The sequence below is a fragment of the Prionailurus bengalensis genome, chromosome B2, assembly GCF_016509475.1.
Source record: "Prionailurus bengalensis isolate Pbe53 chromosome B2, Fcat_Pben_1.1_paternal_pri, whole genome shotgun sequence".
In the NCBI taxonomy this organism is placed as follows: domain Eukaryota; kingdom Metazoa; phylum Chordata; class Mammalia; order Carnivora; family Felidae; genus Prionailurus; species Prionailurus bengalensis.
Window position 1 is genome coordinate 136,541,088 of NC_057349.1, and position 18,513 is coordinate 136,559,600.

At 40.9% G+C, this 18,513-nt stretch overlaps 1 protein-coding gene across 1 annotated transcript in view; it reads left to right on the forward strand.

The window, feature by feature from the left end:
- CCDC170 (coiled-coil domain containing 170) overlaps window positions 1-18,513 on the forward strand; it is a 101,854-nt gene that overhangs the window by 44,547 nt on the left and 38,794 nt on the right. The window contains exons 3-5 of the mRNA XM_043592623.1: window positions 246-502; window positions 4,852-4,996; window positions 9,378-9,563. Coding sequence (XP_043448558.1) covers window positions 246-502; window positions 4,852-4,996; window positions 9,378-9,563 — 588 coding nt within the window. The remainder of the gene's footprint in view (window positions 1-245; window positions 503-4,851; window positions 4,997-9,377; window positions 9,564-18,513) is intronic.

The following is an 18,513-nucleotide window of genomic DNA, read 5'->3' on the forward strand; positions in this document are numbered from 1 at the left end:
AGCACAAGCAGGGGAGGGGCAGAGAGAGAGGGACACACAGAATTCGAAGCAGGCTCCAGGCTCCTAGCTGTCAGCACAGAGCCCAACATGGGGCTCGAACTCAGGAACCGTGAGATCATGACCTGAGCCAAAGTCAGACGCTTAACTGAGCCACCCTGGCGCCCCATGGTTTTGGGTTTCTTAGAGGTACTTCGAACTTATGCCACTGAAATCCTTTTCCTCCTTTTATGGGCTTTCTATGTTAGCTTCGAGATCTCCGATCCAAGATGCTTTCGAAAGAAGCCTCCTGTCAAGAGTTGAAAGCTGAAATGGAGAATTACAAAGAAAATCATGCTAGAAAATCATCTCTCCTCACCTCTCTGAGACACAGAGTTCAGGAGCTGGAAGAAGAATCAGCAGCACTTGCCACTTCTAAAATTAGAACCGAAATCACAGCTCACACCGCAATCAAGGAGAACCAGGAGTTGAAGAAGAAAGTTGCGGAACTAGATGAGAACTTACAGTAAGGGTATTTCGATATATTTGTTAGTTGAGTTAGCGTTAAAATACTAGCTTCTGATAGCAGGACACACGCTTGAAGGCACTGGTGTTTTGCCTTCTTTGGCCCTGAAACTCAATTTGAAGGAGAAAAACGTTACTGACCTCAAATGTCTTTGGAGTCTTGAAAATTTTTCTCAAGCTCATTTCTCAATGTTACCAGGAACCTTGACAAACAAGGCCTTGTCCTAAGCATGTTTATGTCCAATTGATGAGGGCTGCAAATGCCTATAGACATCATTTGGAAGATTTTCTGTAAGTAGAGGTTTAACCAGAGGTGGTGGAATACACAGAGAGGGAGGTGTTTATTCAGAAGCTGGCTGTAAAAATACCCCAGAAGCCCAGACCACTCCAGACCACCCCGAACATTCCTCATTAGATTTTATTGCCAGTTTATGCAGAGAACTCATGAAATCTGGGTTTTCCACACTTAGTTCTGGCAAAAGGTAATTAGTGAGACAAAACTGGGAACTAGTTGTTCCTAAAATATACTTTTAAAATTCTATGTGTCATAACTTAACTAACTTTAATAATAGGATACTTGATATTTATTTTACTTATTCCATCTTTGAAAAAGAACCCCAACACTGGGGCACCTGGGTGGCTGAGTCGGTTGAGCGTCCGACTTCGGCTCAGGTCATGATCTCACAGTCCGTGGGTTTGAGCCCCGCGTCGGGCTCTGTGCTGACAGCTCGGAGCCTGGAGCCTGCCTCAGATTCTGTGTCTCACTCTCTCTCTCTGTCCCTCCCCTGCTCGCACTCTGTCTCTGTCTCTCAAAAATAAACATAAAAAAAAAAAAAACACCCAACACTTCCAACTCTTGTCCTCTTTTTGTCCTTCTGCTTCCAGGAAAACTCCTTCAAATGTGTGTATAGACTCACTGCCTCCAGTTCTTCTCCTCTCCTCTCTTGGGTCTGCCCCACTGACACCTCTCACTAAGGTGACCAGTGACTGTATGTTACAGATTAAATGATCAGTCTTTATCTTACTTGGCCCACCAGTACATCGGTCACAGTTGGTCTTTCTCCTTGAACCACTTTCTTCTTCTGACTGCCAGGACACTACACATGCCTGCTTTGTACCTGTCCTCTCTAGCTGCCCTGCTGTAGTCTCTTTTATTTTTCCCCTCTCCTCCCATCGGCTTCCAAAGACTGGAGTGCCCCGGGACTCAGTCCTTGAATCTCTTCTGGTTTCTATCTCAATTCGCTCTCTTGGTGATCTTGTCTCATGACGGTAAGATGATCTAAATGCTAGTGACTCCCACATGTCTCTGTCTAGCGTAGATCTCTTCTCAGAGTCAAGACCCACATATTTTATTACCTACTGAGCATCCCCATGTGGGTGTCCAACAGGCATCTCAAACCTCACATGGCTGAAACGAAACTCTTGCTATTTCCACAGAATCCTCCTGCTCTTTGCCTTGTCTCCTTTAGTGATAATTCCATTCTTCTAGTCCGTCAGGCCAACAGTCTTGGTAACTGTCCTCAGTCCTCTTGCTTTTTCACACTCCATGTCTGATCCTTCAACGGGTCCCATCATCCCTGCCTTCAAAAGAAATCTAAATTTTGAGTACTTCCCATTGCTGCCCTAATTGCCTACCTGATTCAAGCGACTACCATCTCTCTCCTGGATTTTTGTAGTAGCCTCCTAAGTGATTTTTCTGCTTCCACCTGTGCCCTTCGTAGCCAGAGTGATCCTATAAAAACATTCAAATTAGGGGCGCCTGGGTGGCTCAGTTGGTTAGGTGGCCGACTTCGGCTCAGGTCACGATCTCACAGTCCGTGCTGACCGCTCAGAGCCCGGAGCCTGTTTCGGATTCTGTGTCTCCCTCTCTCTGACCCTCCCCCATTCATGCTCTGTCTCTCTCTGTCCCAAAAATAAATAAACGTTAAAAAATTTTTTTTAAAAACATTCAAATTAGATCTTTTTGGTCCTATGCTCAGAATCCTCAATGGCTTCTCACTCAGGGTAAAGATAAAGGATATTCTATGACCTAGAAGGCTCATCCTGACCTGGTTTTGCTTCCATTCTCTCTCTTATTCTTTCCGTTTCAGCTCACTGGCTTCTTCGCTGTCCTTTGAACATAACAGGTGTGATCCTACCTCAGGACTTTTGCACTTGCTAATCCCTTTGCCTGGAAAGCTCTTCCCCCAAGTATTGCATGGCTACTCCTCTGCTCCTTTTAGATCTTTACTCAGAAGTCACCTTCTTATGAGGTCTTCCATGAGTGACCACATCTAAAATTTTACCCTGCTCCCCCCAAATATTTCCCACCCCCTTTCCTGCTTAATTTCTTCCCTCCAGCTTTTTAAATAATGTAGTGTATATTTTACATACATTAATTTTGGTGATTGTCCATCTTCCCAACTAGAACATAAGCTCCATGAGGGCAGGGATGTTCATCTGTTTTATTTACTACTATGTCTTGAGTATCTTTAATAGGGCTTGGTCCATAGTAAGTACCCAATCAATATTTACTAAATAAATCAATGATAAAATGATATGTAATAAAAATATTTTTTCAATATAGAAGATTGCCAAAAATATTAAAATTACTCAAGACCTTATGATTCTCCAAGAGTTTATACTGAACATTTTGGTGGACAGGTTTTCATATAGTTGTACATAAATTATATCATGTAATGAACTATTTTTTACTGAATAATATATTGTAGATATTTTAAAAAGGCATGCATTATATCATTTTTAATAGCCCATGATACGCATTGCCTGAGATATTGTAACTTACTTAACCAGTTCTCTTTGCTATTTCCTGTAGGCACTTAGGTTAGTTCTACTCAAAAAATTATTATAAACCAAGATGCAATGAATATTCATGTGCATTCATATTTTCACATTTATGTGATTATGTCCTTAGGGTAGATTCCTGGAACTTTGTTGGGTCAAAGTGAAATGCGAATAGAAGTGGAAATAGTTCAGCAACCATTAGGATTGAGAAACAAGATTGAAATCTTGGAGAGAATGTGTGGAATCATACATGTAAATCAATCAGAATCATAGCATTAATTGTGCCTTTCATGAGTCGGAGAGATGACTAAATATTACCTTTTAGATGCTGAAAATAAGAACTTAGAGATATACTGATGTTGGTCTTTTATTGTTATACATTTTTCTAAATAGAAATATGATATGATTTTGAGTATATGCAATTACATGCTTTGTTAATCTTTGAATAGAGTGAAAGAATTTGCAGTAAACACTCAACATGGTAAAAAGGGAAAGCAATAATCATGTTTATTATCTAGGGTACTGAAAAAATGATACCAAATTACTGAAATGATTCTAATTTGTCTTTAAAGTGTGTCTATTTTTTTTATGATCTCTTAGTCTCTAACATTTAAAGCATTAGAAATAGACCATACTATTTCAGCAAACCTATCTGAGATTTGAAATGAAATATTCATAGCAGAGCATAATCAACTGATTTTCCTTGACTGGCCCATATCAGTACTCTTTAAAAACTCTGGATGTGTGAAAACTAATAATAGTCTTTGCCGGTGATTTAACATCTCTTTTTTCTAGAGGGGGAACATCCCCTGCTCCTGATATATTTTTTATTATAGTTATGCTTGGCCATGGACCAGGGAATGCCCTAACTAACCCTTATAGATCACTGCGTAATGTCTGAAAATAAAACAAAGGATGACGCACTAGAAGAAAAATAGCAGCGGGGCGTTTGGGTGGCTCAGTCGGTTAAGCATCCAACTTTGGCTCAAGTCATGATCTCAAGGTTTGTGAGTTTGAGCCTCACATCTAGCTCTGTGCTGACAGCTCAGAGCCTGGAGCCTGCTTTGGATTCTGTCTGTCTGTCTGTCTGTCTCTCTCTCTCTCTCTGTCCCTCCCCCACTCACGCTCTCTCTCTGTCTCTCAAAAATAAATAAACATAAAAAATTAAAAAAAAAAGAAATATAGCAGCACTGTCCTTTTTACTCATGAAAACCCAAAGGAGACCCATGACTATATATATCCATGTGTGATCTAGAGATTTAGTGCTGCTTCTGCAAATCCTAACTGGTGGAGGACAAGAGGCAGCGAGTCTGTTTCCTTTGCTGTTACTAGATCTAAGATGCCATGAAGATTTTTCTACATTTCTGCAAAGCGTAGACACCCAGGATGTTTTTCACTTTTCTCCTTCCCTTATGGGGCTTGCATGACAACGATGTGCTCTGTGTCTGGGAAACTGTATTGTGTTGAAAATGGTGATAGGATTATAGAGAACTTAAGTTTCGAACTTTGATAAATGATCTCTTGTATGGCATTAAAACCTGACTTATTTGTTAATTTGCCCTATAGAAAGTGTTTAAAGGAAAATGAGGAGAATAAGAAGCAAGTCTCAAAGAATTGCAGGAGACATGAAGAATTTCTAGCTCAACTTTGTGACTGCTTAGATCCGGACAAGAAGAATGAAAAGGCGTCAGATGAAGATTTAATTCTAAAGGTGTTTGTATGCACATGAAAAAGAAGATAAATGTAGCGGTCATTCTGACACGTGCCACGAAAAGAAACGTTGTGGTAGAGTGTGGGGGTGATAGGAGAATGGAACAGTAGCCCAAGTATAGCATTACTTGACTGTGTGACCTGAGATAAACCTTAATCACCTCTCTGACTCAATTCCACAATCCTTTCTAACATTATTTGGGATTACTTGCCCTCCACAAAGGATTAATTGTTTTGTCTAAAATATGTTCAGGTTGCCAAATACGATTAATTATTCATTTTAACAATGTATTTTGGGGAAGAGTATTTTTAGTTACAGACAGAAGCACACACACACACACACACACACACACACACACACCCAAAACCAACTGTGTCATTTTTGGGATACTTCTTGAGTAGAAGGTTAAGATTAGTTCTTTTTTTTAAAAAAAATTTTTTTTTTATTAACGTTTTTTTATTTTTGAGACAGAGAGAGACAGAGCATGAACGGGGGAGGGGCAGAGACAGGGAGACACAGAATCAGAAACAGGCTCCAGGCTCTGAGCTGTCAGCACAGAGCCTGATGCGGGGCTCGAACTCACGGACCACGAGATCATGACCTGAGCCGAAGTCGGCCGCTTAACCGACTGAGCCACCCAGGCGCCCCAAGATTAGTTCTAAAGTACTTTTTAAATTTTTGCTGAAATCAAATAATAAAAATCCTATTTTAATAGTAGGTTATGAGTAAGATTAAATTAGTTCTATCAAGTGAATAATTCACTTGGCACATAATGATTCATTAGGGCACCTGAAAGTGTTGGGGCTCTCGCCATATCTTTGCTCATTTCACACCTTACATATCCTTGCTTCCTCACAGATTTCCTTGCAGCCAATCTTTTTTCATTAAAATGGAGGTGTAATTGACATGCAATATTATATTAGTTCCAGATGTACAGCCTAATGATTCGATACTTATATACATTGTGAAATGATCACCATAGTAAGTCTCGTCCCCATCTGTCACCAGAAAAAGTTACAGAAATTGTATTATTTTTTTCTTGTGATGAGAACTTTCAAGATCTGCTTGCCTGCAGTTTTCAAATATGTACTAAATACCATTGACTGTAGTCACCTTACTTCACCCCACATCTCTATGACCTATTCATTTCACAGCTGGAAGTCTGTACCTCTCACCCCCTTTTACCCATTTCACCGTCCCCCCAATCCCCTCCCCGTTGGTAACAACCATTCTGTCCTCCATATACATGAGCCTTTTTGTTTTGTTTGTTCATGTGTTCTGGTTTTTAGATTCCACATGTAAGTGAAATCAGAGTATTTGTCTTTCTCTGACTTATTTCACTTAGTATAATACGCTCTAAGTCCATCCATGCTGTCACAAATGGCAAAGTTTCATTCTCTTTTATGGCTGAGTAGTAGTTTATTATATATATACTAGAATTATTATTATATGATATATAATATTATACATTTATATAGTCTCACATCTTTATTCATCTGTTGATGGACACTTAGGTTGTTTCCCTCTCTTGGTTATTGTAAATAATGTTTCAGTGTACATATGGGTACATATATGTTTTTATTTTATTTTATTTATTTTTTTTCAACGTTTATTTATTTTTGGGACAGAGAGAGACAGAGCATGAACGGGGGAGGGGCAGAGAGAGAGGGAGACACAGAATCGGAAACAGGCTCCAGGCTCCGAGCCATCAGCCCAGAGCTCGACGCGGGGCTCGAACTCACGGACCGAGAGATCGTGACCTGGCTGAAGTCGGACGCTTAACCGACTGCGCCACCCAGGCGCCCCTGGGGGATTATTTTTAAAGCCAAGTGATAGGGAGAAGCAAAGAGAATGAAAAAACTCCTTCTTTCCTTTCCTCACATCAGAGACTGTCTCCAGGTGCTAATCCGGGTGTCGGTGCTGCATTCATTATGCCTTATGATTTTCTGTTTTCCAGATGCTTTGACATGTGGGGCCTTGCTGACCCGGGAGAGACTGTCTCCCAGGGTTAACCAGTTCCTCATAAAAGAGGCTCCTGGGAGCATGGTTTTCCTGTGCAAACCAACCACTCCCACATCCCAGCCCTTCGCTCTCTCAGGCTCTACCCTCTGGGCCACTGCCCCCCTTCCCTAATCACCGCGGGGCTGGGCACCAGACAAGTGGGGACAGCCCCTGTGCTCCTGCTGTTCTTCAAACTAGCCAGTCCCAAGCCTGCGTACCCCACCTTGCTCATTCCTTCCTGTGGAAACTGCCACAAAGACTTGCCCCTGTTATCTGTTGCTTCTCTGTGTCTCCTGACTGACATGGCTGTTCCCCGTGTGGCCTCGTGTGGTGTGGCCTGCCCCCTCTTCTTGAGCACTAACAGACTCTTTTTCAGCGGCAGCTCTCTCCGGATCTGTTGGCCTCACCATACCCAAAGAGTGATAGAAACTGTATTTTAAAACACATATTGGGACCCTAGGGCTTTAGCATCCCCAATACATGAGCAGGGATTTAAAAAAAAATCACTGGGGCGCCTGGGTGGCGCAGTCGGTTAAGCGTCCGACTTCAGCCAGGTCACGATCTCGCGGTCTGGGAGTTCGAGCCCCGCCTCAGGCTCTGGGCTGATGTGCTCAGAGCCTGGAGCCTGTTTCCGATTCTGTGTCTCCCTCTCTCTCTGCCCCTCCCCTGTTCATGCTCTGTCTCTCTCTGTCCCAGAAATAAATAAACGTTGAAAAAAAAATTAAAAAAAAAAATCACTGGTCAAGGTGCACAAAGGTCGCTGTTTTGATCAACACTCACGAGGTGTTCCCCTGAGAAGTGGGACAAAAGCACTCCTTCAGTTTCAAAGCTGTGTCCTCACTTTTATTTTTCTTTTAAGTTTATTTATTTATTTTGGCTTTTAAAGTTTATTTATTTGCACGCACACATGTGGGGGAGGGGCACAGAGAAGGAGAGCCAGAATCCCAAGCAGTCTCTGCACCATCAGCGCAGAGCCTGATGTGAGACTTGAACTCACGAACCGTGACATCATGACCTGAGCTGAGATCGAGTCCGATGCTTGACCGAGTGCACCACCCAGGGGCCTCCACTTTCTCATTTTTAAAGCTCTCCTAATGTGCATGTGCACTCCCAGGAGACCAAGGAGGCATTCCAAGGAGACTTATTTGGCGTTTGTCCATTTCACAGATATTTAGTGAGTGACTACTATATGCTAGGCACGGTTCTGGGTGCTGGTGGTGCGGCAGTGAATGAGATAAGACTGAATCTGTGCTCTCCTAGAGCTTTTGTTACTGTGAGATAAAGATGAGGGGGAAATAAATATCTAGTGTTCTGCCATGTAGGAAAAGGTGACAAAAAAACCAGTCGGGATGTGGAGATACAGAGGGAAGCAGGTTAGAGGTGTGGGAGGCTAGTGTAGTAGACTGACCAAGGAGCGCCCCTCTGAGGTGGGGACTTTTGGAAGCTGTTGGGGACTGAGCGTACACACAGGCGGAACAGTATTTCCTCCGGAAAGAGGAAACAGCCCTGAGGTGGGAGCAGGGCACCACGTTGACAAAGCTCTGAGGCTTAGGGATGGGTCACTCCCCCCCCCCCCCCCACCAGAGCCCTAACACAAATGCTGACTCGGGAGTGTGAAGTCTCAGCCCTTCCTATGGGCGTCCTCAGGGCCTTACCCACGAAGCTGTGCAGAGGGGGGTGGGGTGGGGGGGGGCTTGTTCCTCGGGGCCAAGGATCCTGTCTGATTTCATTTTCCCTCCTCATACATCTTACAAATCTTATTAATGCTTCCAGCTAACAACCCAAATGCACCACAACACAGAGGGAACAGTTCTCCTAATCCCAATGATAGCCACTGTTTGAGCGTGTTATTCCAGATTTGTCTATGCTTATATTAATTAGAAGGATTTTCTTTTTCAAAAGAGAATCCTGCTTTCATCTCCGTAGGGCCCCCCCCCCACCCCCCCCACCCCCCCACCCCCCGCCCCATGCCAGGTAGTGCCTTGGAGGCAGTTGGTGCCATGAGACGGGGGCAGAATAGAACTCCCTTGCTTCCTCACCTACTGTAATCTCTGTAGAATATCAGCTCCCCAGATTACTGAAGCCAGGGGCTTGCTGATGCTTGCTCTGTCGCTCGCTCTGTCGGGAAGCATTTGGCAGGACTGTCCTCCGTGTTGCCCTGTAGCTATCTCTTGATTAATTTTAATTTGATCTGTGGGTCTGCTCATAACAACAGTGTAGAGGCTGCTTTTGAAAATGTGCTCCTTTGAGTGGATGGAGGGACCCTGCTTGCACTAGTCTCGATAACGCAGTCAGTGGGGTATGTAGATCAGAGGTGCTTAGAGGAAGTGGTTTCAAATTGTTCATTTTTACAGGACAACTGTAATTGCTTCCTCTTCAGCTTAGAGAACTGTGCAAGGAAAATGCATTCGTAAAAGGACAAATCATTACTCTTGAAGAGACTGTAAATGTCCATGAGATGGAAGCAAAAGCTAGCAGAGAAACCATCATGAGGCTGGTTTCAGAAGTAAACAGAGCGCAGAAAAAAGCTGCCTCCTGCACTGAAGAGAAAGACAAGCTGGGCCAGGTACAGTATGTGAAGTGTGCGTGTGCATCTGTGATGGTGTTTACGAAGCAGAAATTGAAGACCAGATGTGGGCGAGCACACTAGCATTACTGGCCACAGTTTCAAAGGGCTGCTGTCAGCAGGCGGGCTGGGGGGGGGGGGGGCAGCACGGGACTCAGTGACCTGAATGGGCCATTTGATGTGCATTTTTGTCTAATTAGAAAAAAAAAAAAAGAAATACGACACATTTAAACGTAGAGTTTGTAGAGAATGTGCCCTACTTTAGTTAGACTCTAAGGATTTTAAAAATTCGAACATTAATTTTTTTTTGAACAAATAGGTAATGCGTCAACATTCTGAAGTTCAAAATTCTAAATGGACATAAGGGTGTATGGGGAAAGTCTTCCCTGCACCCACTGCCTCTGGCCACCCCGTTGTTTGCAGAGGCAACCCCTGTTAACAATTTTTTATATACTTTTCTAGAAATATTCTATATACACGTATATACGTGTTCTTTTTATTTAGTTTTTTAAATTTATTTAATTTGAGAGAGACAGAGTGAGTGAGTAGGGGAGGGAAGAGAGAGAGAGAGAATATCTGAAACAGGGAGCTGTTAGTGTAGACCCGGTCATGGGCTCGATCGCAGGAACCTCCAGATCAGGACCTGAGCCAAAATCAAGAGTTGGACGCTCAACTGACTGGGCCACACAGGCACTCTCTTTTTATTTAATTTTAATACAAATGGAAGCATGCTCTACATTATATTTTTCTTTTTATTTTTAACACAAAATGGTAATATACCACGCACTATTATAAACAAGGTTGCTATGAATAATCTTATATTGTCATGCATGAGAATGTATCAGTAAGACAAAACCCTAGAGGTATACTTGCGGGGTCAAGGGTTGTAGGTATTATCTAGAGAGAGACCGTTAAAAGGAAGCATCTCTTAATTCTGACCCTTTATTTACACAATGAATTGCTTGATCTCTTCAAATTACCTAAAACTTGTTTGAGCATGCAAATAAATACTATATGCGTTTTAACGTTATAGAACCCTTCAATTACATTTTTATATTTTTGTGACAAAGAAACTGATCATGGGATTAATAATAACGATGAGTTTTCACAAGTGAAAGTGAGCCAGTGCAATCAGTTAACAAAATGCATAGAAGACAAGTGATAAAGGAGATGTGGTTTAAAATTAGGTAATGACTGGATTGGATTCAGGTTAAAGATTTTCGGCAAGGGTAGTTCAAAGGTGAAGGTGTATACTTCGTATCACAGGCAAGTAATGAATGCTAGATCGTTCCTTGTTGCTGACACTGCTCTTTGTAGCATAAAGGTACGCTTTTTTCTTTTGCAGTTAAGTAAGCTGTCTCTGGGTAGATTAGTTCTGATAATTGGCAGGTTATTTCTGTTCCCCATTGACTTTACCAAGTGGTGTTACCATCGTTGATTCTTGCCTGGATTAATTACCTCAGGGGTGGCAAAAAGGTAATATTCTAATCTTACCACTCCTTTTGCTTATTAGCTGGCATTCTTCTGTAAAGAAAAGCTTTTTATTCCTTTTCAGTTCTGTGGACACATGGATTTTTATTTACTCATCGTTATAGTCGGTGACTATTTATTTTTATTTTTTTTGGTGCTCCAAATTCACTGAATTGGCCCAGCAGCAGCAGCCCCTTCAGGATGGTCTCGGTGACCTTGAACCTCATCCCTTTAGTCTTTTAACATTTCCTTGCTTTTTCTGACAGAACACAGGACATCTTAGGGTCTTTCAGACCACAGAACTACAATCAACCTATTCTTTAGGGAGCTTTGGTGCCTGTTACTGGAGGATGGTGCTGAAAGCCAAGAGTTAGGCTTTCGGTGTGCTCATTGCTGTTGGGATGTCATTTCTTTCAGTGGACAGAGCTAGAAGTACGTTTTAGTAATAAAGTAATACTGGTATTTTAACTTAAAAGTGATATTTAGAGTTTTTAAAATATCTTTTGTTTCATAGTAGTATGTTTTGAATCTTAATCATAATTACTTATTTGCTGCTTTGTCTTTCAACATATAAAAAATTATTTCAAAATTAGCTTTTAATCTCTTACCTACCAGTAAGACTTCTGAGTGAAATTTAAGTCTCTCAGGTTTCTTACTTTATTTATTTATTTATTTATTTATTTATTTATTTATTTATTTAACTTTAGAGAGAGGGAGAGGAGGGAGAGCATTTGAGTGGGAGTGGGGGAGGAGCGGAGCAGGGACAGAGAGAAAGAGACATTTTTTTAAATGTTTACTTTATTTTTGAGAGAGAGAGAGAGAGAGAGACAGACAGACAGAACGTGAGTGGGGGAGGGGGCAGAGAGAGAGGGAGACACAGGATCCAAAGCAGGCTCCAGACTCTGAGCTGTCAGCACTGTCTGATGTGGGGCTTGAACCCATGAACTGTGAGATTATGACCTGAGCCAAAGTTGGCACTTAACCAACTGAACCACCCAGGTGCGCCTAGAGAGCGAGAGAGAGAGAGGGAGGAAAGGAGAGAGAGAGAGAGAAAGAATCTTAAGCAGGCTGCATGCTCAGTACAGAACCTGACACAGGGCTCGATCCCACAACCTTGGGATGATGATCTGAGCCAAAATCAAGAGTTGGGCGCTCAACTGACTGAGCCACCCAGGCACCCCCCAACCCCCCCCTTTTTTTTTTTTTACAGATTTTTTACTGTAATACTATCAGCAATATAGTATAATAGTCACTGTTTATAAATCACTTACCATTAGCATAGTCGTGCTAAGTGCTCAAAGAAGTTATGTACTTTGCTCAAGTTCACATAGCTATTAAGTAGCAAAGCTGGGATTTGGGTCATTAAATTATTATGCTGTTAACAAAATAATCCCTTTACATGTATATTCATAGCTATATCCTGCATACCAGTCTGATGCTAAAACTTATTTGTCAGTGGAACTACAGCAATTTGTAGTTATGCAGATTTCCTCAGTGAATGAATAACTTCAATCACAAATAGTAATTGTTAAGTTATCAAGCCTTGAAAATTAGGAAGAATTTATTATTTATTTATGAAAATGCACACCTGAAGATTAGCAGTAGGAAATGAAAATGTGTTATAAGAGCACATCAGAAAAACAGAACTTATTCCTTTTCTTATATGTATCTTAACTTGTAAATGATGCAATGTTGTTCAGGCTTGGAAACACATTCATTTTGGGATGAAGTTCCTGCCAAAATAATAAAAATTGTAAAAAAAATACGGGCAGTAAAAAAACTTGAGGTCTTTAATAAAGTGCTCATTCATAGGATTATGACTCCAAAGATTTACTGCTGAAAAATACTGACTAGTGGTTTTGTTGACACATTAATGGCCTCAGGAAGAATCTTCATAATGCTTTCTAAAGCTCTGTTTTTGAGGTAGGAAACTTACTTTATTAACGAAGCCCAGAATGACTGCAGAAGGAGTGGTTTCCACCGGCTGTGGTGCTGTTTTTACCAAACTCAATTTTTCTGACTTTCTTAACTACTCTATTTAGGTTACTTTATAAAAAAATTTCCCAAATAAAAGTCCAGGTGATTTATTACATATGTGGAAATTATATTCTTTAAAAATCTTTAGTAGTTAGTATTGAAGTATGTTTTAACAACCGTCAAAGATTGGCACCTTTTCTTTTGGTTATTTTGAAATAATTCAGTGTTGAAAGACATAGGCACTTTACCTACACAAGCTACACATACGTTTCCCATAGACTGTACAAGTTCAGCTCAGTGGATCAGAAATTAAATTTACATATGGGATTTCAGACAGCGCCTTTTTCTTCACACTGTTCACATTTTCTTTTAATTCTGGTAGCTAGAAGTGAAGCTAAGAAAGAATATTGGTTTTGGAATTAGTCAGGTCTGGTTTGGAAGGATGTCCCCTCTGCTTCTCTGGTGTGTTACCCTAAAGCAGTAAATGTAAGAGAGAACAGCATGAGACAGTAAACAGGGAGTGGAGTGGTTATGAGGCTAGGCTCTCAGGTTTTTATCCAGGCTCCAGAATCATTTGACTATGTGATCTGAGGCATACAACCTTACCTCCTTGAACCTCAGTTTTTTTGTCTGTAAAATAGAAAAATAATTTAAGGACCTATCTCTTACAATTAGTTTTAGCATTGAATGATATACATGAAGTACTCAGGACATGCCCATCACCTGAAGATGCTCAGTGTTTTTATTTCCTTTTCCAGTTATTTACTTTTACCCAGGGATCCAAAGAAACGTAACATTATTTTAAGAGTATAGGCATATGGAAATAAGTTTCTGGAAGTAAGGACTTACTAGGTAGGATAAATTACTAAAGAAATTGAAGATCTCTTCACAATCCTAGAATTATGATGTTGGAAGTGACCCGGAGGTCTTTTAGAATCTAGATCATGTAACTCTCTGTGTGAAATCAGAATCATCTTTAAAATGTCAGTGTCTGGGGGCGCCTGGGTGGCTCAGTCGGTTGAGCATCCGACTTCGGCTCAGGTCACGATCTCACAGTTCGTGAGTTGGAGCCCCGCGTCAGGCTCTGTGCTGACAGCTCAGAGCGTGGAGCCTGCTTCGGATTCTGTGTCTCCCTCTCTCTCTGCCCCATCCCCACTCATGCACTGTCTCCCTCTGTCTTTTTTTTTTTTTTTAATTATTTTAATGTTTTTTTTTATTTATTTTTGAGACAGAGAGAGACAGAGCATGAACGGGGGAGGGGCAGAGAGAGAGGGAGACACAGAATCCGAAGCAGGCTCCAGGCTCTGAGCTGTCAGCACAGAGCCTGACGCGGGGCTCGAACTCACGGACCGTGAGATCATGACCTGAGCCGAAGTCGGACGCTCAACCGACTGAGCCACCCAGGCGCCCCATCTGTCTCCCTCTGTCTTAAAAATAAATAAAACATTAAAAAAAATTAAAATGTCAGTGTCTAGCTAGTTTCCAGGCTCCCCTTGAACTCCTCCAGAGACAAGGAACTCACTACTGAACAAGGAGGTCCATATTCTCTGTGTAGTTCAGTTGTTTCACAGTTCTTCATTGTAGCAAGTCAGGGTCAGAATCCCCATAATTCACATCCTATTCTGGTTCTCTCTTAATGAAACTTCATAGAATAAACTGAAATCTCTTTCTTATGGCTAACTTTCAAGCTTTTAAAGACATTTGTTATGGATTTCTAAGTCTTTTCTTTTGGCTAAACAGCCTGTATCTTTCAAACTTTGAATCTTATTTCTTATCATCTGTTAGTTTGGGAGAGTTCTAGCCTCTGAGTGAGGAATTAAAAAGAAAATAAGCACTAAAATAATATCTGCTCAGATTATAAAAAGTAAACCATTCCTAAGACTCTGAAGTAAAATTTAAAACCCTCTCTCCTTCCACTTCTAGCCTCGATGGGGCATTCCTGCTTTATTTATTTTTTAAAATTTTTATTTATTTTTAATTTTAATTTTAATTTTTTTAAATTTACATCCAAGTTAGTTAGCATATAGTGCAACAATGATTTCAGGAGTAGATTCCTTGAGAGCCATTCCTATTTTAGCTTCTGATAGTTACTATTGAGACTTAAAAGGGATACATTTCTGTTTCTGATTCACCAACGTGAGATAGTATTTTTAGACTTTCTGCTAGAGTGTAGAAGGAATGTAATGTCTCCTGCTTTTTTACTCCCCTCTCTTCCCAGTTTTATTTTATTATTGTATTTACGTTGTCAAGGTTTGTAATACTTATGTTGTGTTCTGTAACTATAATTAAGTCTTCCAAAGTCTTCTAAAACTTTGACTTTAGATTCAGTCTATGCATTTAAAATAAATTAAAACAGCACTTAAAATAACATGAGTACATAAATATTTTTTATTATGGGTCTAATCCCACCATGGGATGCTGAATCCATTCCATTTTGACAATGTCCCTCTTAAAATTTCCAGCTGGGAACTGTCCATGGTCCTCCAAGTACAATCTGACCATTACAGGGCACAGTGTTTGCAGTACTGTGGTGAAGCCCAGGAACACGCCGGCCTCACGAGCAGCTAAATTCATTGTCAACTTGTATTGAGTTTGTCAATAATGAGAATTTCAAACTTAAGTTGAATTCTTATTATTTTCCAGGTTTGATGATGCCACTGGGACAGCCTAGGGTGTCTGTGTGTGTGTGTGTATGTGTGTTTCTATCACTATTGACTCGGCACTTTACATGGACCAGCATTTCCCGGGTGTTTTCATAGTTGTCAGTGTTCTGTCATATCTTCCTTACGTTTATGCCCCCCAGCTACAGGTCCCTTCTCCAGAGATGAGCAAAATGGGCACTTGCTTGTGCTTGTTTCTAGAGAGGTGTCCTGTTTATGTAGGTACAAATGGCACTAGACACTTGATTAGGCACCTTACTTTTTTCACTAACTGTACCTTGGAGAGTCTTCCGTATCAGTACATAAAAAGTTTACTCAATTCTTTTTAAGACTACATTGTGTTCTATGGTACAGGTGTCTCATATTGGTTTAACCCATCACATATCAGTGAGTATTTGTGTAGTACCTAATCTTTTGCTGTATTGTAATGGAATAACTTTGCACGTACATCATTTTCCATATTTAGTAGTCTATCCTACAGATCTAATCTTGACACTAGACTTGTAGGGCCACAGGGCCTACATATATTCTATTTTGTTAGATTAAAAATTTTTTTTAATGTTTATTTTTGAGAGAGAGAGCGAGTGGGGGAGGAACAGAGAGAGAGGGAGACACAGAATCCAAAGCAGGGTCAGGCTCTGAGCTGTCAGCACAGAGCCTGACGCAGGGCTCGAACCCACGAACCATGAGATCATGACCTGAGCCAAAGTCGGATGCTCAACTGACTGAGCCACCCAGACACCCCTATTTTGTTATATATTTATATCAGAATTACACCTATTCACACTTCTACCAATAACGAATAAGAACACCTTTTTGGGAGAATTTCTGAGCTTTTTTGTTAAATTTAACTACAGTAGGTAGATGTAATCCACTGGTTTTTAATTTTGCAAAATTTGTCTGGGGTTGGATGAGTTAAACTCAAGCCAGAGGTTGATAATTAGTCATATATTTTTGAGAAGAAGTTTGATCTTGTGCATATGCAAATCCATATAGTAGGCAGCATGATTAAAACAGGAGACAACTGTATTTTAAAAACAAACCTTTGGGGGCACCTGGGTGGCTCAGTCAGTTGAGCATCTGATTCTTGGTTTCTGCTCAGGTCATCATCCCAGGATTGTGGGATTGAGCCCTGCATCGGGCTCTGCACTGAGCATGGAGTCTGCTTGAGATTCTCTCTCTTTCCCTCTGCCCCTTTCCCTTCTCTCTCTCTCTCTGCAATAAAAATAAATAAATACAAACCTTTGAACGATTTTATTATTTAATGCATTTAATTGGGAATTGATACAGACATGCATTTAATTGGGAAGCTAACTCAAACACCTTCATCATATTATTTACAATTGTTTTTGCCAAAAGTAATTGTGGAGGGGTCATTATTAATTTCTTGCATTAATAGGACTAAAGCTCAATTAAAAATTAAAAAAAAAGAGAGATCCCCTCACTGTCTCTGTAAGGCCTGTCCTCGTCTGCAAATGTGATTTTCTCTGTGGAGGTCAGCCCTGATTTTGCTTAGAGAGAGCACTTGTTTCTTGCTCTGCGTGTCAGTGTAGTCTGACAGCAGTCCCCGGGTCCTGGCCGGTGATACCGATGTCACACTACACAAGTGTATCCTTGAGGTAGCCATGCAACCACACTCCAGTTCTCTCTCTGCTAGCTCTACAGGTAATTGCATTTGCAGCCTGAGGACATCTGTTCCCAGTAGATCAGCCCAGTGCTCCGAAATCCTCAAGCGCTTAATCAGAGCGCCGAGGGAGCGGCCATCCCCAAGGCCCTGTCACTGGCTCCCAAGGCCTGCGCTTCATGTGAGAAACAGCATATAGTTCGCTGGGCTGAAACGTGTCCAGAAGAGAAATCCAGCCTGCTGACATGTGCTCCTGTATTTTATGATCACAAATGAATTTTCTGACTTTTACCAGACGTGAAATTTCATGTGTTGGGTTTGTTAGGGACTGGCTCTTGTCTTGAGCGCAGAGAGACAATAATCTGATATCGGGGTGGAAAAAAGTTCCTCATAGCTGGAATATTTTAACTGCTTATTGGTGTCTTGGTGAAAGCTGCCGGTTGGTTAGTCTACTCCACACCGACAGTATGTCTATAGTACTCAAGCGTCTGATATATTTTTTTGTGTATTTTGAGAACTTTTTGTACTTAGTTAAAAATATCACTCACTCTCTCGGTCATGGAAATTCCCCTTTTGTGTTAGGGGTTTTCTTTTAATATAAAAGTCAGCATATAACATTCTAGAGGTTTTTTTTTTTTTTTGTTTTTTTTTTTTTTGTTTTTTTTTAGAGCTCTGTATCACTGAATTTGGGACTTCAGTTTTCTAACCACATGCTAGATTGTAGTTTTTAAGTAAAACATGTAGTTTCTAATTTATTATCACCAGCGCTGATACTGGTTATCCAAATGGAGCAGCTATTGTATTACTATCTGAGAAAGAAATCCGTAAAGTCTTAAAATATTGTATTTGTGATAAAGTGCCCTTGACTCTACTTTAAGGGCTGTAATTTAATTAGCAGTAGTGAAGCTTCTCCTTACGGAAGACTAGAATCGAAAGGGAGCCGGGAAACGAAGCTGTTGCCAGGACCTTGAGAAGCAAAGTGTCTCACAAAATAGGTTCCATAATCCATAATTAGTTTAGCCATTACATCTCTGAAAAGGGCAGCCTTCTCTAACTACCTATCCACTCAATGACTTTTATTTCAAATTGTTGCTGGAGACTTCCTTGATTAAAAAATCAGAAGGAAAAAAAAGTAAGATAGTCTCTTTTTTACAAGACCGGTGCTCTAACCTCTGAGCTGTGGAGCCAACCACAATATATTCTCTTTTTTATAAAAAGC